General features: G+C 39.5%; 1 protein-coding gene across 6 annotated transcripts in view; it reads left to right on the top strand.

Moving 5' to 3' along the window:
• The window catches only part of MACROD2 (mono-ADP ribosylhydrolase 2), a 2227780-nt gene that overhangs the window by 1566047 nt on the left and 639542 nt on the right, over window positions 1–22191 (top strand). For all 6 annotated transcript variants that reach the window (XM_037811787.1, XM_037811788.1, XM_037811785.1 and 3 more), the window contains one exon: window positions 12933–12963. In XM_037811787.1, the coding sequence (XP_037667715.1) occupies window positions 12933–12963 (31 nt within the window). The remainder of the gene's footprint in view (window positions 1–12932; window positions 12964–22191) is intronic.

Raw genomic sequence — 22191 nt, 5'->3', positions numbered from 1 at the left:
GTTGCATTTCCTGGGCAGTGGGGGGGAGACTTGATCAATCCTTTGGAGCTTGTGAGAAGTAAATCTTTATCATGGAAGCTTTATTTAGTCATTCACGTCTTATCATGTGATCAAAAACCTTCCTCAATTACATAAGTGATGTCTGTAACCTATGACAACTATTGTTTTCCATATTGAGGGACATACCCCCCTTTCAGAGAGTTCCCAAAAGAAGAAACAGTAACACAGAAGGAAAGGCAAAGTTGTGGGCAGAAATCCTTCCACACATTTAAAAGGAATATAACTCTTTGTGCTGTAAGTTTTATATGAGGCAGAATTACAACCTGTTACGGGTGGCTTTTATTTTGTTTGTCCTCAAGATGCAATTGCAAGATTCTGATTAAAAATTAAATCCTCCACTTTCTGAAATTCAGCTTTCACTGAAGCCAAAGTAGTTTAGTACAGCAAGTGGTGGCTGAAAGTGTTTATCTGTAAATTAAGCTCCATCCATCTGCCCATACATCCATCCATCCATCCACCCAACAATCAGTGCACTGTGTAGCCTCCTCATTACTTCTCTAACAATAATGACAACCTGGTGCATAGACTAAACTATCTCCTTAGGAGCAGAAAGAAAGTTAGTCTTAATCTTTTTTTAGTGAGTAATGGGAGCTGGGTCACATTCTGCAAAACTTAGTCCGCTCATCTTGATGTTTTGTTCATCTCCCAGTGCAGGTGCTAACACTCAACCCTCAGTATCGACAGTGAAAAGCCAACTGCTTGCTCACTTCTTTGTGGTTCTGGGACAATGCTGGCTGGATTAATTCAGTGATGACTGGGAAATGTGTACAAATAACTCACCTCCTGGGGCCTGAGCTGTCAGATATTTCCTTATTCTTTTTGCTCATTTCCATAATAGACTCCAGTTGATAAAACTCTTCACTGTGATTGATGGCCCACAAAGCACAGACATTTTCAGGCCATGAGTAGCAGTTCTTGGGCTTGGGAAATACAACCACAATCAATTTCCTTTTCCCTTTCCTTTCTTGCTTTCTCGTATTTTAGTCATTCCTACAGGGTGCATCCTTTAGACACCTCTTTCTTAGTCATTATCCCCTAATTAATTCCCTTGTTAAATATAAAGTGTGCATTAGGCTTGACTAATGTCTTCTTTGTGACTAAGGAAAGAAGAATTTATTGTCTTTACATATTGACTCAAGCTGTGTAATCACAAGAGCATTTTGTGTAAAGCCCTCATTCTTTACAAACCATGTTGGAGTTTAGGTCCCAAGCAACTGTCAAGAGAGCCTTACCTGGCTCCTATAAATATGAAGAGGAGACAGGTGTTTGCACATATAATTGGCTTAAGAAGTGGCTGTCTTCATGGGGAAACTCATCTCTTCCTCAATGCAATGTTTTTAAGTTCACACCACGAAATTTTGGTAGGGGCTTGAAATGGAACTGTCCGATTGATGGAGAGAACATGCTGACATTTTAAGGGATGGAACAGAGGTATCAAAAATCTGCAGGCATAAAATCTACATGTGTGTGGGTAAATCAGTAATCTGCTCCTTCTCCAATTAAGTGGTTCTATGACAGTTTAGCAAATCCATATAAAGAAGGGACCTGTAGCTCACCCCAGGAAAAAGAGTCTGTGCTGGAATAAGGGTGTGCAGCCTGGGGTACAATTATTTGGTGCAGCAGTAGTGGGGGAGTGGGAGGGAAGGGTTTTGTTAGACTAGAATAGAGCAGTGGTTCTCAGAGTGGGGCCCCAGGACCAGCAGCAGCAGCACCTGGTTGCTTTTTAGAATCGCAAATTTGTGGCTTGGCCATTGGGCACTGCAGGTGATGCTGATGAAGCTAAAATGAGAACCACTAGGAAAGAGCACGCTTTTCTTCTCTTTTTTCTCTTTTGGGAAACAGTCACACTTGTCTTCAGTTTAATGTCAGATTACCTACTGTTAAGATCTGGTGGCTAGCTGATACTGAAAATGAATAACCATCATTTAACCAGGCATTTCTCGAGGACCGAGAATGCTCTAGATGCACTCCTCTCCTCTCTTCGGCTTCCTCCTTCTCCTTTGACCTCACTGACTCTGTTCTGCAGTGGAAAATGCTAGAATTTTGAGTCAGAAGATCAGGACTTCCATCAGAGCATTTCCTCTTTGCCACTGTTTGACTTTGGGGAAGTCACTCACCATCTGGGGTTCATAATAATAATGTCACCTCTCTCAGTGTTACTTCATTATTATGAGAGACAGAGAAGTCCCTGTGAAAAAGTCCCAGATGCTGTAGAATTTATCAAGTGTTACCTTTATTCTTATTTGTCTTATTAAGCCACAGGAGGAGAAGGACCCGATGGATGAAGCTTCTGGGCATTCTGTTGGTTTTCACAGATTTACAGCGAATACCTGTTGAATGTGGATTCTCTCTCCCTGCTGAAAGCTATTCAGTTTGTTAGCAGACCATGAGTGAGGCCTGCAAGGAGACCCAAAACACATGTTGGCTGAGAAGTGGTTGAGTTACTGTATCCATAGTGCCCCACAGTTTATTACAAAATATCACCTCACCATGTGAGTGAGCATGCCATGGCTTTTGGGCTGCTCCTCTAGGAAACCATCTATGTTTGTTGTGTAGTGGTTTGTTTGTTGTTAATGGATTTTCTTAAATGTTTCCCCTAGAATTTAGACCTTCGGGTTTCTAATTAAGAGAGCAATGAAGATACAGTATATTAGCAAGGAGGCCAAAGACTAACCCAAACCCACTAATAGATAACTACCACTTGGGTTTGTTGAACAAACCTCTGCTTAGTACCCATACTGCATGGGGCCTTGTACTAGGCAGGTAAGACAGAGAGTCCCCAGGGACACTGTCTGGCTTCTCCCTGAGTTTCCTTCCAGCTTTATGACACTGACATTCCCTCACTAACTTCCAGTCAAATCTCCATGGGCCCTTTCTTCTTTGGCATGGTTTCACAAGGATTTATCGGCTTTCTCCCTCTTACTGAGACTGGAAATGACCATGTGACTCCTCTCCTTTGAGGTCCTCCAAAAAAAAAACCTCCAGGCTTATTTCATTTTAAAAGTTCTATGCCAGTTGCGTCAAGGCAAATAACCGTAACAGATGTCTTAGGTTGGTTTCCCAACAGCAGATTCTGAGATAAGGATTAGGGAGACAAGAATATATTAGGAAATGGTCCCAGGAAATAGCAAAACAGGTGAGAAGTGAGGAAGGCAGACTGGGAAGGGTAGGTTGCAATCAAGCCAAATCCCAGGTGGTTCTGCTCAAGCCCCAGGGAAGCTCTTCAGGTGGTGAAGGTCAAAGATCATTATTGTCATCACCAGGGCAAGGGTGTTGGGTATTTAAACCCTCCCCACACCTCCGCTGGTCCTTGGTTAAGGGCTGCTCTTGGGAGGTTTGATTTGTGACTCCTTGCCTTGCATTGCAAACCATCATACAGCTGCGTGAAAGCAGTCCTGAGACCCCCAGTCACATGGAGTCCCAGGAGCTGGCACGACAGTGTCCAGAACTGCCAGGTGAGGAAAGCTCCAAGGTCCGTGAGTCCCCCACCTCCCTACCCCTACAGCTCCAACACAAGCCCCATGTTCTCTCTGGCTGTTCTCACTCCTCAATCATTTGTGTGTGGGCCTCCTCCTTGACGAGGTCCCTTCCTGAAGGCACCGTTAGAACTGGACAAGGGCTCTGAGCCTTGGGCCTTTCAGTCCCAAGTGGCTAACTTACAACTGCTTGACTCTCATCCAGATTTCCCCTTGGTCCTGAACTGGAAAGGTCTCCTAAGGGCATTCCCACAAACTCCCTGTTTCTCTGTGCCTGAGACACAGGGTGTGCCTAAAATGTGCACTTAACTGTGAGGAGGATAGGGAGGGGATGGCTACAAAACTGAAAGTGACCAAGGTCATTGAAGAGTCACCCCTCTAGGGACACTTTTGTTTCAGTAGGAGCTTCCACATTGCACAACTGCCTTGCTGTTGCCAGGAGTAGGGTGGTGGTGGTGGTTTTTACTTTTCTTTGCTTCCATGTAAGTTAGGGGAGCTCACAGATGTAGGCATTTTAGAACAGAATGCACATTCTTTTGGGTTCAGAAAGTTTATGGTGACCCATTTGTGTTTTCACATATGTACAGTTTATAGTAAAGCATCCCTATATATCACATGAGCAAGCTCAGGCAAAAGAGAAGTTCTTCCTTTGCTGTTTCCAACACTTTACATCCTAATAAATTCATGGTGGAACTAATCCAGCTGTCTCTTTGGAAAATATCGCTTTTGGAAGAGGACTGCTACTATTCATGGCTATGTAATAGTTTGTTTTATGCTGTGTGGAGTTGTATAGTTATAAAAGTGAAAACAGCTGGCAATAAATGACTTTATGACAGCTATTTCAAAGGTATAATGAAGAAAACAAAAGGGAAACCAAGTTATGGCTTATAATTATGGTGCCTGGGTGAATGCACAGTGCACTCTTAACACTTCACTGGCCATTATCATGTGATTGCACTCTCCTATAAATGAGCTTGGCCTTCGGATGGGTTATTTAGCCTTGAGGACAGGAGGGGCACAGTGATGGTATTAGCATTTTTGAGTTGTTTTTTTTTTAAAAAAGATACTATCCCATTGCTATATTCTTCCATACAGTGGGAAAAATAATGGAATTATTGACTCTTCTCCACTGTTGAAGAGATTTTACAGTGAGAACTTAGAGGGGAGTATTTTTGCAATAGTCTCAAATTTTTAAATGTGCTTTTTCATTAACCCAGATGTTGGATGGGTTAATTTTATTTCTAGGAATGAAGCCTACTGGAATATAGAAATACACAGAAATTAGTAAAGAATGTACAGTTGTTAGTAGCAAAATTTACAAACAACATACCTTTCCGTCAATGTAGTAAATAAGCATCATATAGCCACATCATACGATCTTTAGCCATTAAAAACATAGATCAATGTATGCTGATGTTGAAAGATCTCTAAGACATAGTATATGGAAAAAGCTGGTCCAAGAACATGAAAGATAACATACACTTCAATTTGTGTGTTTAAAAACAATAATACGTATGACTGACTTTGGTGTGTGGGCGTATCTCAATTGCTTATTCATTCATCCATTCACCAGAGTTTCGCCATCCAGGCACAATGCTAGGCACTGGTGATATGACGATAAGCAAATCAAAGGCTTCATGGGGATTTGCATTCCAGTATAGGGAAGTGAAATTGGGGATTCAGACAATAAACAAGCAAACAGTTTTATGTCAGGTGGAGATAGGAGCTGCCAAGAAATATAAAGTAAGATAAGGGAATAAGGAGTAATTTAGAGATCGGGGAAGCTCTCTTTGAGGAGGGGACCTTTGCTCAGAGACCTGAGAGGAGCTGGGGAGAAAGCCGGATGAGTATCTGGAAAATGGAGTGTGCTGGGCATAGGTCCTGAAGCAGGATCGTGGTTTGTGTGCTTAGGAACAGGAGGCCTGTGTGCTTCTAACTCAGCTGGGTGAGCAGGGAGAGGGATAGGAGGGTGGAGAGGAAGCAGGGAGCCAGGTCACGGTGGGAGTGGCCAGGGCTTGGAGGCCATGATCATAGTTTTGTATTGAAGTGTGATTAAAAAGTGATTAGAGGGTTGAAACAGGAAAAAGATACAGTCTTACTTAGTTCGTAAAAAATAAATGAGGAGAGTGGAAGGATGCCCACCATCTTTTGACGATGGCCTGGGGGAGAGGGTTCCAGCTGAAGAAGAAGAGGGAGTTATGGCTAGAGGTGAAAGTTCTGACTGCTGTCTCCCTATTCTATCTTGGGAGGCTTTTGAGGATATATGCATGCGTTATTTGTTTAAGAAATGCTAAAGGCATACCAAAAAATCATCCATCGCTCTTACGAAAAATAAATCTCAGGCTTCCTTTCCATGACTTTGGGCAAGTTTCCTTTCTTAGCTTCACTCCCCTCCATGTTCATAAACAGAGTGTTTTACTTTCCTAAGGATGCAGTAACAAATGATCACAAATCTAGTTGCCTAAAACGACAGAAATTTGTCCTAATCCTGTAGGGTGGAAGTCTTAAATAAAGATGTCAGCAAGGACATGCTCCCTCTGAAACATGAATCTGTCCTTGTGTCTTGTGGCTTCCGGGCTTTGTCAGCCGTCCGTGGCACTCCAATATCTGTCTCTGTCTCTCGGTGGTCTTCTCCCTGTGTCTGTCTCTGTGCTCAAACTTTCCTACAGGGACACCAGCCCCACTGGATCAGGCCCTACGCTAATCCGGCTTTGATTTACCTAAAGTAATCACATTTTTAAAGACCCTATTTCCAACTAAGGTCATATTTTCAGGACTGGGGGTTAAAAATTGAACATAACTTTTTGGGGAACACAAGTCAGCCCATACCAGGGGGTAATATGTCACTTATCACAGGCTTGTTCCTGGTGATGAGTCAAATAATGTAAATAGAGCTCTTACTCAGTGCTTGGCACGCTGCAGTAATTCAGGAAATAATAATTATGGTTGCCATAACAGCTGCCTCCAATGTCCAATACTATGAGGCATTCAGGATGCTATTAAATTTCCTGTCTCTATCACCTTTATTCTATGCTATAGAGAAGGATAAGTGGATCCTTTTTGCAGCATCATAGAATTTAATAGTTGAATAAGCCATCTGGTCCAACTCTTCCTTTTGTAGATGGGGAAACTAAGGCACTGAGGGGACAAGCTGCCAGCTCTCAGAGCTACAGTTAGGGAATGACCCTGGTCTCTTGGCTTCTAATTCAAATATTTGTTTACTTACAGCATCTTTATTTCCCTAACTTCAGTCTTTCACATTGCACCTTATAATGTGATTTACCCAATAATTTAAATGACTCTGTTTTATTTTCAAAGGAAACTCTGTGTCATCACTATAAATGGAAAAACCAGTATTCCTTGCTATAATACAGTTTAGCATATTATATTATTGCCACCGTCACAGTAATGCTGTGTAAGAAACCCTTCCAATGCAGTGGCAGGCAATAATAAGCATTCCTTTCTTGTTCACATGTCATCGGGTTGGCTGGGGCTTTGCTGATCTGCTCCACTTGCTTCTCAACCTCCCTAGACCAGCCGCTACATGAAGCATATTTCTGTCATGGTGTATTTTTCTCAAGGCATATTCTTCTCATGGTTTACCTCCAAGTGCAAGCCTAATGTCATGTCTATTACCCCTCCATACCAAACCAAGTCAAAAATCCAACGTTAGTGGAGCAACTTAATATTCTTCATAGCAGAAGAACCGCAAAATCACATGGCAAAGAGTGTGGCTACAAGGAAGGATGAAGAATTGGGAACAATAATGGGGCAATCACAATATGTAAATATTACATTGAAATGACCAATGTCCTGTTTGCCTACTCAAAATATCTTGCATGCACCTGCAGTATTAGTAATAGTGTATTAAAAATACTGAAGTACTTTGCATCCTGGATAAGGGACTATGGTACAACTCAATGCTGATAACCACAAGTCTAAAGACAAAGAATGGTACTCTGAATTTCATTGTTTCTCAAGATGAACATTTTCTCACATTTTAACCTCTTTTAAAGGCAGTGCCTCCTACAATTTGGGTATTTCAGTCAGGCATAATTACAATGAGGTTTCACTGCCTGCCCTGTGGATACTTTGTCATTCCTGGTGGATTGGCTGGACAGCTGGAGCCCTTGACTTTCAGGCAACCAACCCATTACAGATCATTTGAGAAAGGAGTTATGTGCGTTTGCTGCTAGGTGAAAACCTTCATTGTCAGCCCTGGTACGAGCAAAGGAGGAGCCAAAGAGGGCTTGAAAGAAAAAGGTCAGAGACCGTAGTGGGTCATTCTGTAAGGACTACACCAACGCCACCATTCTTGATAGCACAAGAATGAAACTGGGAAACTCATATCTTTGCATTGAAAAGTGATCAGAAATGCTGGACTCTGAATGTGAAGCTTTAGGAAACTTTAACCAGTATGCTTTTTTTTTAACTTTCCTTTTTATCTATTTACTAATGACATGCACTCTACATGTTTCTAAAACCATAGAAAATAACAATTTCCATAAATATACAATAACAATCCTAAATAAGAAAATGTGTTATTTTAACTTACAGAGCTTTCTTTTAATGGTACACAAAATACCATTTCTTAAAATCAATGACTTCCTCAATTCAGTGACATGTAATATAGTTAAGCACTTAAATGGAAGGTGTATCAGATGTAGCATACTTCTGCTTGCAAATAATTGAAAATGGAACAAACATATTAAACAAAATATATTGGCTCACAACTGGAAGATGCTTGAGGTTGGGTGCACTTTTCACTTGATTTATTCTAACAGTTCAATAGTGTCTCTATGTCTAGAGAAGGACGGATGCTATGTCTTAGGTCAGTCAGTACCTTCCCATGGAGCTGAGGGTGGAGTCAGTCCTACCCAGATTGCAAAGCTGCTGCATTAGTGATGAGTGGACAGGATGATGGGGAAGCAATGGCCATGGTGAGGAGAGGAAGAAGTGCCCACTTTGCAGGAACACATCAACCCAGGATTAAGGGTCAGAGAAAAATAAGTGGTGGCTTTGATGTTGGCTTAGGGTTCATTGCCTTGATTTTTTTTCTTTAAATTATTTCATGTTATTATTATTATTATTTTTTTTTTTTTTGAGGAGTTGTTAGGGTCTTGGTAGAGGAGGTTGAGGGGATCTTTCTTGCTTGCACTCAAATTACTCAGACAGGGTGGGAGAAGTAGAGACAGACATTTGAGAGGTTGGGAGGCGGAGTCTACAGCCTTAAGAATTGCTGGGCTAAGGAAGTCTTTTCCAGGTTGTGACCCAATCTATAATTTCACAAAAGAAATCTCCTCTCAGGCTCCAAGTCAAGTGAGCATTTTCCCCCTGAGAAAGCAAGTGCATGCTGGCTTAGGAAAAAACTGGCTAGAAGTAAAGTGAGATTAAAGCAAGTCTCTGAGGATTATATGCTTGGACCTGGTTAGCATGGAGGCTTTTTGCTAAAGGGCTTGGTGGGAAGAGAATCTGGAGTCCTACAGATGGGGCTGGTGGTATCTTTCCCCATGTTCCGCAGGTGACTGCTGAGTTATAAGCACATAAAACAAACCAGGCTAATTCACCTGGCTTTTGGTCTAATATATCATTCCTCCATGGGAGATGACTTCTGTGGGAGGTGGTTGTATTAAATATAACTTTGTAACAAAGAAATCCCATATGACTCACTTCTCATGCCCTCAGCAGAAATTTATGATGGCCACTAAGACAGGCTAAGTTCTACAAAATCCCTTAATGGAGTATTTTTTTCCTCTCTCAAATAATAGTGATTAATAAAGGAGACTTAGTTTAGATGAATTGTATGCGAAGTTGTTGGACATGAAACAAAATTTTCCATGATACTCTATTTCCATCTGGTTTATTTTTGCCTTTTCTGTTTGAATAAATGCAATAATATTACCAAAGTCATCCTCGATTACACGACCATTTGCCTTCACATTCAAGGCAATGATGTCCTTTTCAGATGAAGCTATTTGTTCTTGTTAAAACAGCCCCGGCAGTTGGTACATTCAGACTCCATTACTAAGTTGCATGACTGATTCCAAGATAGAGCTGGGAGCTGAGGCAACTGAAAGTTGCCATTAACTGTTCAGTATGTTCTGCTAGATCTAATGGGGGAAGGATTAATATAACCGGGCCTTTGAGGGAAATGGAAGAGAATTAACCTACATGGGTTCCCCAGGAAACAAGAAGACTGAGACGGAGTTTAGGGTGTGGAATATTTATGCTATGCCCTTCATATCAACACCTGGGAAAGGGCAGAGAAGGAAGGAAGCAGGACTATATGCCAAGGGAGATGAGCTGTGGTGCAGACCCAAGGACAGCCCTGCTGACCCCATTGGCAGTTCTGGAGCTGAGCTGGCCTTTCGGGGTTGCACTGAATTGGGCCCAGTTGGCCAGGCCTTTATAATCCTATGTTGACCTGTCACTAGATGGGAGCTGCCCTAGGAAGGGCATGATCCTAAGTGAGCCTGCCCTTGGTAGGTCAGGCCATCCCTGAAAAGGTGGTAACTGAAGATTGTCTACTGACGGCAATCCCAGGGTCCAGGCCCCAGACTCCAGGACAGTGGTTCTCATCCATGGGAATTCTGTCCCCAGGAGACATTTGACAATCTAGAAACACTTTTGTCATGAGTGAGGGGATGCTCTTGGTATCTCATGGGTACAGTCCAGAGATCCTGTGAAACATCTCAATGTGCAGGATAGCTCCCATAGCTAAGAATTACTTGGTCCAAAACAATAGTGCCAAGGCTGTGAGAATCCCTGCTCCAGGGCTACAGGTCCTTCCTTGGAGCAGAATCTGAGTGGGCATCACAGCATCCACCACACTTGTGGGATACAGTTTATGTGTTCATTATTCTTAATCCTCTCATAAACTCTTGAGTCTGGTCTAATATCTCTGTTTACTAATGAGGAAACTGATGTTCACAGGGGTTAAGTAACTTGCCCAACGTCATAAACCGGAAAGAAGCAGAGACAGGATTTAAAGTGGGCCTGTTGGAAAGATTGTGGTATCTTCTGACTTGACCCTGATGGCTCAAGGCAACAGTTCTCAAACCTTCCGTTTTTTTTTTTTTTTTTTTTTCCTACTGAAAACAAAGATGAATGACTTTTGCATTCATCTCCCTCCTGTGGAATTGCTGGGGTATTGGCTGTAACTTTACTTATAGCTGTCTCACTTAAAATGCACAGTGGAATATGAGTGAGCATGGCATGAATTACAGGGGTGACTCTGAATCTTCTAATCTGTATTTTTAAGTAAACCATTCTGAAACTTTTATCTATTACTCTTAGTAACATATGGCTTACAATTACCTTGTGCTTGATTTTGCTACTAAGAGTAAGAGCTGTTGGTGATACTGCTAAACGCCTGTAAAGGGAATACAGTATTTTCAGAACATTTGTTTCATACTATTTCCTCATGGTACTGTACCATTGAATAGTTTAAGTCATCCAAGAATATCCTTCAGATCTTATTGACATCTCAAGAATCTTGGGTTAATTAATTAAATGTCAGCACCTACTTACTATATTACTTTATAAATTATATAGTAATGATACTATATTACAAAAACTGCCCTATTTTTGTATTATAAAGAGTAACCTTCACTAGTAAAGGTTTTTAGAGAAGCAGAAAATACCCAACTATATTTTGCAGATGTAGAGATAAGCATGCATTTTTTTTTTTTTTTGCTATAAAACATAAGCATTTATGTAGAAGTATTTCTACCAAGATTTAACACAGAACTTTTTCTTTGACAACTGTGTTCAGCACATTCCAGGTCCAATTTCTTTTGCTTTCTATTACACATATACAAAATTTACCTTCTTCTTGGCTGGTCATTAATTGATCTTCATCCTCCTCCTCCTGAATTAAGCACCTCCTTTGCTTGCCTCTCACCCCAGCCCTGCACCATGTGGAGAAAGGGTCCATCTTCTCTTCTTTTGGTATAGAATGGAGAGAAGCTATGTGAGATCTTCTCTGGAACACAATTTGTTGTGGATGCAGACATTTCAACATAATGATCCTTCCTGAAGAACACTTTTTTTTTTTTTTTTTTGCTGTCCCCTTGTTTGTTAGAAAACTGATCTTGAGAATAATCTAGAAGAAAAGATAAGAAGTAAAAATCTGTGGCATAAAAAAGTATTTTAATAACCACTTCTCTTGGCCATATAAGAATGCATTTTAACAGTTATTACTCTCTTAAAACAAAATGACACTAATTTTGATCTTTTACTAAGATATCCATGTAAAAGGAATAAAAATCTATAAAAAATATTAAGGGAAATGAAATGCAGTACACATTTAACCCAAAGGTATACAGGAAAAGGGCTAAGACATTTCATTATTATTGATGGGCAATAATGTTCGTATTATTCTCAACAGTAGCTACAGACTTTAGATTTAGGCACTTAAAAAAAGTCTATCACTTCTATATGGTAGGTATTATCTTCATTCTACAACCAAAAAATACAAGGACCCAGGAAGATTAAACAGGTTGACCAAGTTAATACAAAAGTTACATTGGCAGAGGACACCTTCATGCCCACAACACTTTCTACTGTTAGCCTAATTTTAAGTTAAAGATATTTTTATATTCATTCAATCAAATTCCTTAAACATTGTTTGAATGTACAGTATAAGCAGTGGTATGCTCGTAAAGGTTTAAAAACTGTCTCTTCAAAAAAAAATATATACTAGTTTATAGATATAAAAAGGTACAGCGTGCAACTTATAAAAATGTTCAATGCTCATTTAAAATTCTTTGTAGCCACTTGATTTTCACAGAATGGTTTTGTTGAATTTTACTGAATTTTGAGTCTGTACCCAGCCTGTGGTTTCAATTGACTGAATGCTGTTCCAACATGCATGTTGATTGATATTCTCAGATCTCAAGCCATCAAGTGTGACATCACTTCACATGAGTTGGGAGAGAGGCACAATAGCACACCAGTATATGGTATTTCTGCTATACAAATACAATAGACTTAATCCAAGAGCATAGATAGCAGTAAAATATAGTGAAACAATTAGAGAATCTGAGTTCTGAGTATTATCTTTGCATTAGATATAACTTATTTCACTGCAAGTTATAAAATTTAATTTGTTAATAATGTGTTTAATACCCAATTCACACGATTCCTGGAAATTTATTAGTCGGCTCTTGCAAGCTGGCCTGAGCTGGCTTCACACAACCCTGGTGAGGAAAAGTTTTCAACTAATCAAAAGTCCCCATTTCCAGAATGTTTCCTCCTCCAACTGAGTGGGGTTTCCTAGCTCTGAGTATGTGAGGTGAGGGCATCCGTTATTGAGCAAAGTAGATGTCAAAATAGATGATGTCGGGCAAAGAATTGTTCCTTTAAAATTTATTGTTGTTTGTGGTTTATTCACAGGCATTTCCCTGCATCTCAACAGGCATTTATGGTAAGTGATCTAGCTCTTGATGATTTTATTTCTTTATGTTGTTGAAGGCGGGATTAACAGGAAAAATAAGAGGTTCTCTGAATATATTTTTCTGTGATTTAAAGAGACTCAAAATGCAGGTCATATCCCATTAAGGATTGTCGGGAGGCTGTTTGAATTCTTGTATTCTTGAATTTTGTTGTATTGGATGCCTTGTGAAGTGAACTGATACACTGAGGCTTACTGTCTTTTGTTAGGCAAAGATTTTTGTTCTGTGTTCTTTAATAAAGTCAGGTTTTCTCTCAGAAGAATCATATGCACATAAAACCTAGGATTATTCTGTTGCAAATTACAAAGTAGGGAAATTAAAATGCACAACCATGCATATATCTGTATATTCAAATTAAAATAAAAACCCAAAGAAGTGACTGCTAATAAATACAAAGAATTTTAATAAGCTACAAATATTTTTTTTCCTGGTATTGATGGATTGTTTAGTGACTGCTACACTTACAGATGGAAGCAAAATGTGTTTATGATCACTTCTTAGTAGCCTAAAGCTCTCTAAATATTCTTCCACCTATGATGACATTTTCCTGTATTGTTTTTCTCAGTCCAGTAATAAGTGTTTAACATTAAGGTAAAATGGAGTTTGTCACTTAGGTTCTCTGGTTCAACCAAAATAGATTATGACCTTTCTGACCGCAAACTTCTCACGTAAAGCTTCTTCACAGAAAAATTGTACAAATCTAAAAATAGATCTTAAATTCACTACTGCAGGGCAAGAGTTACTTAGGTTGATGTGAAAGGTAGAAAAATTTCTTCTTAATCTGGTATTACAGTTAGGTCTTGGTGAGAATACAGTGGAAAATGTAGGTCTGAATCAAGTTTGGTAGGGAGGGATTTGGCCACACTATTTAAAAATTGAGGCACCCCCTCTTCTCCAGATTCCACTAGAACCTGTCGTTGTGAAACAGATGAATACTAGACTAGACAGGGCTAAACTAGACCATCTGCACAATTATCCCCATATGGTCATTCTCTCCTTCTCTAATGCCCAGTTAAAAAACTTAAATATTTGCTTAAAGGAAACATCAGGTGCAGTTTTGCCTGGTCTAGAGTCCAAGTCATTTCTCTTTTTCTAGAATTAAACCAGACTCCATTGCAGAAATGGTTTTCATCTTGAGAAGTTCTCATAACAATCTTGATTTCCCTTGATAACAAACAACAACAATAAAACCAAACTGCCAAAAGCAATACTATGCACATCACTTATGTTTATTACCTTGTCAGGTTGTTGATGCCTTTTTCTTCCCCTTAGAATCTTATGGCAATGTGCACAGAGCTTCAAATGGCGAGATCATCTATGACATACTAAAGAAAGAGGGTGGTGGTGGGGTGGAGCAGCAAGGAAAAAGTACAGAGTAAAGAAAGATGGGGAGGGACAATAAAACTAGAGGCTCAGGAAAAAATAAGAACTAAATCAAATCCAAAGCATGTCATGGTCAATTTTAATCCTTGAAGGACAGGGATTTCTCCTTAGAGAGTTACATGGCTCAAAATACAAGCACTGGTTCAATACTCACCTTACTGAATGAGAGGGAAATTTTAAGGACTGTTGGGTAGAACACCGATACGGCGAGTCATGGGAGCTGGCTGGGAGGGCAGTCGTCGGACAACCTTAGTCCATTTCCAAAATGCCACGTCAAAGAATATAGTTCTGTAGTCCTGGCTACTCAACTCTTTTCCCCTCCATTATTTCTCTGATGAATTTAAAAGTGAGGCCAACACCTAAAGTCATGTGCCATATTATTGCCTTTGGTTAACTACACAAGGGCTTGAGATGTAGATTGACTTTTAGGTTCGTGACATCCTGTCTTACTCCAAGTCTCTAGTTTATGGACTCATCTAGCATTGTGTAACTTGAAAATTGCCTCATACCTTATAAAGTTACAGCTTTCTGATTAATCCTTGATTTTCTCTCATTACCCAAATATTGTAGATCAGATATTTTAATGTCTTCTTTAGAACCGTTTTTTCCCTTCCCCTATTAACTAAATCAGTTTTATTTCTATCTTTATCAGGATTTCAGATATTTTATTTAAAGTAATTAAGCTAGTTTCTAGCTGAATTAGCCAAATAGAAACTAGCTAATAAGGAGCTAAAAAGAAACTTTAAAAATCAGACAAAACTCCCAACACTTTTGTGTCTCATACTAGAGTGGATTTAGAGCAAATTTCAGAATGGTCTCCTGGCTCCAGTCCTTCCCCTTCTTATCTCATATTCCAAATCTTGTTAGATTAATTTTTCTAAAATGCCATTTGGTGGATGTTTCCCATCTGCTCAGGAGCCTTTCATCATATTCCATTACTTGCAAATTAATATTCATTCTTTCTAGCCTGAACAATTGGCACTTGATGTATCTTCCTAAACCAGCTCTTCCAAAATTCATTGGGGGTGGGGAGGTCTCTCATCAAGGATTTGAATTGGTGTGCCAAGAAAATTATATATACCTTCTACTTCTGTATCTTCAAGAGGGGGATTTAGTTTGCAGCATTTCCCAAAGTTATTTGGTCACAGAAACTAATATTCTCTCAACCTTTCTCAAGACTAGTGTTTTCTCCAGAGTATAGTTTAATTTCTCAGTTCCCATCATCTGTGGACACATCTTCTCATACCCAGTATTCTGATGAATCTCAGAATGTGACATATACCTTCCCAGGTCCAATCCCTTTCTCAAGCCCTTGTCCATTCCTGAAATGTACCCTCAACACACACATACACGCATGCACAAATTTACACACACCATCACCACCACTTCTCTCTACCTCACGCCCCCCTCACCAACATAAAAACACCACACACATTTAAGCAAGGTTGAGGCTCAGTCTCTAGGAAGTCTTCCTTGAGTAAGCCAACCCTTGGTGGTGGTTATATCTTCTGAAATCTTTCAGCATTTGTAATCTGGACAAGTAGCAACTGCTCCCTCATATTCTGTAGATTTTTGGTTGTATATCCTGTGTTCACAGTCAGTTTGGAATTCTTTAGAAAGCTAGGATTCACTTTTCATCTTTTTTTGTATTCTCAGTGCCTAGCAAAGCACTGTGTCCATGGGAGAATCTCAGAAAATGTTTACTGTTGATGACGACGATAATGATTTAACCCAGATTGTTGTCTAACCAAAGATACAGGAAACAGAACAGCTGATTGACAATGGTAGAGAAAGCCACCCAATGGATATTTTCTTGATGAATGTTGTTAATTGTGCTGCATGGGACAATGGTCAGTGAGGGAGGTTCAAGTCAGCTTTGAATCTATCTTTTTTGAAGGAGGTTGTGGTTATTTAATTGCCAAGGCAGTCTTATACCAGGGTAACTCCCTCAGGGAACATTACTATTTCATGAAAACTCAGACATCCCCACTACATCCACCACCAGTGGCTTGGGGGTTCTCAGGACCGCAACAAAAGCTGATCCCTCTCCCAGCCTTTCCCCTGTTCCTCCGTCTTTTGAAGCAAGCCCTTGATGGCAGCAAAAACAGCTCTGCCTTTTTTGGCAATACACAGACTGAAGAGTGTCCACTGTGTGACTCGCCTTGATTGAAGGAGACACGATGGGACCAGGCCCTGCCTCCTTTGAAGTTCCCTGGAGGAGGAACCAGACTTTTCCACTCTGATTTTCAGCCATGTAATGCTTCCAGGATGGTTCTACAGTGCACCAGATGCCTACTGACACTCAAGATGAAAAGCCACATTTGGTAAAATATGAAAGAAAGGCTTTGTTACTTTTGGAAAAATAGATCCAGATGAGGCTTTACAGGGTCTTTAAACCCCCAGATTCCTGCTAAAAATTTGAATTGGCCTCTAAACCAGTCTCAGAGGGACAGATTTGAACTTCTCTAATGGACATTTCAGATCTCATGCATGCCTTCTGCCCTTTGAGCCTGACTTGGACACTCTGGTGCTAATAAGCTTAACAAAAGAGGCTAGACATGATACATGGCAGTGGAATTTTTGCAGATGAATGAAAGGCAGATATAATCTTCGTCTTTTATGAGACTAGATAGTTAGTAGAAATGAAGTCCAGGCGGAAACATATATCCCTGAGTAACTGAAAATTGGGAAAATAGTCTCTCTGGGGGAAAAAAAAAAGCACCTTTCATCCCAGTCCCCACCCCACCCCAGGTACAATGCGGTTTAGAGAAGAAGGCATTTCAGACATTGAGTTATTGGCAGGATATCTGAGGAAAAAAATTTAAGGGCAGCATAACTTAGCTGAAGTAGCTCACATATTTATTCATTGTATTTCTGTTATCAATGTGAAAGACTTGCAGCCTATTTCTTTCAAATCACCTGACTTCCCTCTGCTTTCTATGAAATACTGCTAGGCCACAACTTTATAATTGAATTCTTCATTTGCATTGAAGTTTGGTCTTCTGCTTCTAATTGGTAAGGAGGGGACCAACACTGTGTTCTGCTAACCTTGTACCCGGTTGGCAAATTTATTGGCACATCTACCTAAATTCATTGACACGACTTGGAAAGAAACCAGGGCGTTCTCCTACAGCAAAGCTGAGGGCATGCTTAAATGCTGACAGATTTGAGAGGATGAGACAGTCATTGCTATGTGATTCTGGGCTTGCTGGAAGAGTCACCTTATGTAATGCAATTGGGAAACAGAGCATAACTGACAGAAATATTCACCCTTCCCTTTCATCTCCTGACAGTTTTCCCCACTTCTTGCTTTCTTTTCTTCCCTTTGATATTTCCATTTACTTTGGAAACTTCCTTCAGGTGGTATAATGATGTCTCTGTCTCTTGGTCTCTCTCTCATACATTCCCCTCTCTGGCATCTTAGGCTTTCTGTTCAGGTCAAATAATTCTCACTATATGAAACATTATTTTTCTTGGCAATCTTTGAGTTAATTGCTGGTCCTGAAAGCAGAGAAACATTAGAATCAGTATAATTTACTTCCTTTGGGAAAATGCTGTACTGAGGCCAAACCCATCTGTTCTGGTTTACTAGAGCTGCCATGATGCAAAATACCAGAAATGGATTGGCTTTTATAAAGAGAATTTATTAGGTTACAAATTTACAGTTTTAAGGCCATGAAAGTGTCCATACTAAGGCATCAATAAGAGGATACCTTCACTGAAGAATAGCTAATGGCATCTGGAACACCTCTGTCAGCTTGGAAGGCATGAGGCTGGCATCTCCTGGTCCTTTCCTCCTGGGTTGTGTTTCAAAATGGTTTTCTCCAACATGTCTCTGGGCTTCTGTCTCTCTTAGCTTCTCTCTGTCAGCTCCTGTGCATTCTTGCTTGTTCTCCCAGGGTGTTTCTCTCTAAGCATCTGGGGGTCCTCTCTGAGCTTCCCCAGGGCAAACTCTGGGCTGCTTCACCTCTTAGCTTAGCATCTCCAAACATCCTTCTGTCTGCATCTCCCAGCATCTCCAAGCATCTGGGTCTGGGTCTGGGTCTGTGTCTGTGTTGGCTCTTCGCTTTTCCCAGGGGCAAACTCTTGATTACATATCTTAGCTTCTCTCTAAAATGTCTCTCTCAGCTCCTTGTTTCTGTGAGCTCTCTTAAAGGACTCCAGTGATCTAATTAAGACCCACCCTGAATGGGTGGAGCCACACTTCCATGGAAATGATCTAATCAAAGATCTCACCCACAGTTGGGTGAATCACATTTCCATGGAAACAGTCAGAAGGTTCCACCCCAATCAAAAGACTAGTAAGTCTGCCTCCACAAGGTTATATTAAAGAACATGGCTATTGTGGGGGACATAATAGAGTCAAATCACACCATCTCAATTATATCATATTTGTATATTTTATGAGCTGACCCTTAAGATGCACAGGAGAAAGAGCAGGAGACAAAATTCTGGCTTTTACATTGTTTCTAACTCTCTAAGTGTTTTCCATTTGCATATAGTTTTAGCAAATATGCTTGTAAACATTTATGTATATACCCTACAAAACATAGTACAAACTTTCCTCTTATTCTCTATAAGCCACCAGAGAGTTCGATAATAGAAAGGCATTCAACTAAGAAACAGAAAATACTAGCTTTGTCCTAGAAAATAGTCTCCAGTGTCCAATAACAATATATGCTGGTTCAGCTTATATAAAAATGACAGGGAGACTCTTGAGCAGTGTTCCCCCAAGGGGAATCTGCCAAAAGACATGAAAATCCCGCAAACCTAGCTTTCTGGTCCTGTGAATGCAGAGAGAAACCAGCGTCAGTCTCCCTGGCATTCTGTTCAAATGGAACAATTTTAGGACTTAATTAAAGGATTAAATGTTTCAAAAAGTAATAAAAATTACAACTTTATTACCCTTTCTGAGGTCAGGATATCCTTCTGTTGAATGGTATCAAGGTAAAAATTTGACTTAGGTCTGGAAAGCATAAATGAATTTTACCCTGCCCCTTCCTCAAATGCAGTCACTTATTGCTATGCTATACTTAAAGGATGACTCTTCTTATAGAAGAAGCATTAAAACATTAACTCTTTTAAGGAAATAAGAAAACTGTAGTAAATTGGAGATACTATCCATTTTGCAGAAACTCTGCAGCACCTTGAAAATAAGACCACTATTAAAATGCTTTCCTAAGGAACTGTGTGAAGGTTTAAGAATTGCCCATACTGCTGGTTTGAGCACTGAAATAATTTCCATGTACTTGTCCATTTTTTTTCTCATCCCAAATCTTGAATGGCATTCTTTTTTCTTATTCTTCATACGCACTTGTATCTAGAGGGTGAGATTAAATAAACACAGCTCAGCTCTCTTTAGAAAGGACTTAAGAATAACGTTGACAGTTCTTATGGAAGCCAATTATGTTGAGTTCTTCAGGACAATGATTTTCATGTCAAATCCTTTTTAGTCAATGATTCTATTTTTAAAATGAATCTTGAAATGCATTTGAAAGAGACTGTGTTACTTATTAGGGAAAGCTAACTGCTGTAACAAAGAGATTCAAATAGTGCGGTTTAGTGAATTTGGAGGTTTATTTCTCACTTTGCTGACAAGTTCAGGTGAGCTTTCTGCTTGTGGAAGTGTTTGTTCCACGCAATCATCCTGGGAGCCAGGGACTACAATAGTCTCACGTAGTTGTTCTGCTTTCCACAAAGCATTGTTCTCATATCCAAAAAAGGAAGCACATAGGATGGGCATGCCCACTGTTTTATGGCCGCTGGATCCAAAATTGTACACGTCATTTCCACACACCTTCCATTAGAGAGAAATTGGTCCCGAGACCAAACTACCAAGAAGTTTGGGAAAGTTAGTCTACTGTGGAATCCCCCGGTCTGACTACAATTTTATTGTGAGGAGAGAAGGGAGGATTGGATTTTGGAGGATTTCTATTACGCACTGCTAAAGGGGAAAAGAAAATCAAATCACCCAGCTCACTCACGGGTAATTCAGTTTAGGGGCAGTGCCACCTATTCAAAATTGGTAAATATTTTTTTTGAATAATGATGTGCGTATCTTATCTTGCAAGGATATTTGGTGATTTTTAACCAAATTTCTTTTGAGGTCAGCAATACGGTCCCCCATTTCATTCCTGACTTTAGTTATTTGTATCTTCTCTCCTTTTTTCTGCCAGTCTAGCTAAAGGTTTATTAATTTTTATTGATCTTTTCTAAAACCACTTTTGGTTTTAATTCTGTTGTTTTAATTCTTTATTTCATTTATCCTTCTAATATTAACTTCCTTCCTTCTCTTTGCTTTGGGTTTAGTTTATTCTTTCTAGGTCCTCCATGTGTGAGGTTAGGTTTGTGAATTGAATTCATTCTTCTTTTTTACTGTAATCATTCAGAGCTATAAATTTCCTCTCTGAGCACTGCCTTTGTTTTGTCCCATAAATTTTAATATGTTGTGGTTTCCTTTTAATTCATCTCAAGATATTTTCTGAATTTCCTTGTAATTTTTTCTTTGACCCATTATTTGTTCAATAGTTTGTTGTCTAATTACATATGCCTGTGGATTTTCCAGTTCTCTCTCTGATCATTATTTCTACCTTCATTTAATTGTAGACAGAGGAAATGCTTTCATAACTTCATTCCTTAAATTCCTTAAATTTGAGATGTTTTGTGTGACCAAACGTGTGGTCTATCTTAGAGAATGAGCCATGTGCACTTGAAAGGAAAGTGTATTCTGCTGTTTTAAGGTGTAGTGTTCTGTATATAACTGTTGGGTCTAGTTTATTTATAGTATTAAGTTCTCCATTTCCTTATTGATCTTTTGTCTGGATGTTCTTTCCTTTGATGAAAGTGGTATATTAAAGTCTCCAACTATTATTGTAGTTTCCTATTTCTCCCTTCAGCTTTATCAATATTTGCCTCATGTATTTCGGGGCACTGTGGTTAGGTGCAAAATGTTTATTTCTGCTTGGTGGGATTGACCCTTTTATTAACTTAGTGTCCTTCTTTGTCTCATAATAGTTTTGTTTTGTTTTGTTTTGTTTTGTTTTACCTAAAGTCTTTGTCCAATGTTAATATAGCTACTTCAGCTCTCTTGTGTTTCCTATTTCTATGGAATAGTTTTTTCCATATTTCCACTTTCAATGTATGTATGTCTTTGGGTCTAAGGTGAGTCTCTTGTAAAGAACATGTTGGATCATCCTTTTTTATCCATTCTGCTAGTCTGTGTCTTTTGATTGGAGTATTTAATCTGTTTATATTCAGTGTAAATACTGATAAAGGCAGGACTAGCCATTTTTTTTTCCTTTCTTATGTCTTTTATCTTCCTTTTTCTTAATTGAAACCTTCTTTTGTTTATAGTTAAACTTCTGTGTATATTTTAAATACTTTGTCTTGTTTCACTGGGATTTGTATTAAACAACCTAATTCTATAACCTAGTTTGGAAAGATAACAACTTACCTGCAATAGCATACACAGCATACACATGCTCCTTTACCCCTCTGTGTCCCCTCTGTGCATTGTCTTTGTCACATATTACCCCTTAATATTTTGTGTATGCTTAATATGGACATATAACTCCTTGTTCAATTGTATTCTACATCTTATAGGTAATAAAGAACAGTTACATACTGAGGATACCATACTATTAGATTTTGTATTTACCCATGCAATTACCTTTACTGGAGATCTTCACTTCTTCATACTACTACAACCTACTATCTGCTGTCCTTCCCTTTCAACCAGGAACTCCCTTTTGATTTGTTCAACTCTTCTCTCTCATACACTGAGCTGTGTTTTCACTCGAGCTTTCAGCCCTGAGCAC

Source organism: Choloepus didactylus, chromosome 19 (genome assembly GCF_015220235.1).
Source record: "Choloepus didactylus isolate mChoDid1 chromosome 19, mChoDid1.pri, whole genome shotgun sequence".
NCBI classification, from domain to species: domain Eukaryota; kingdom Metazoa; phylum Chordata; class Mammalia; order Pilosa; family Megalonychidae; genus Choloepus; species Choloepus didactylus.
This window is presented reverse-complemented; position numbering and strand designations above follow the sequence as displayed.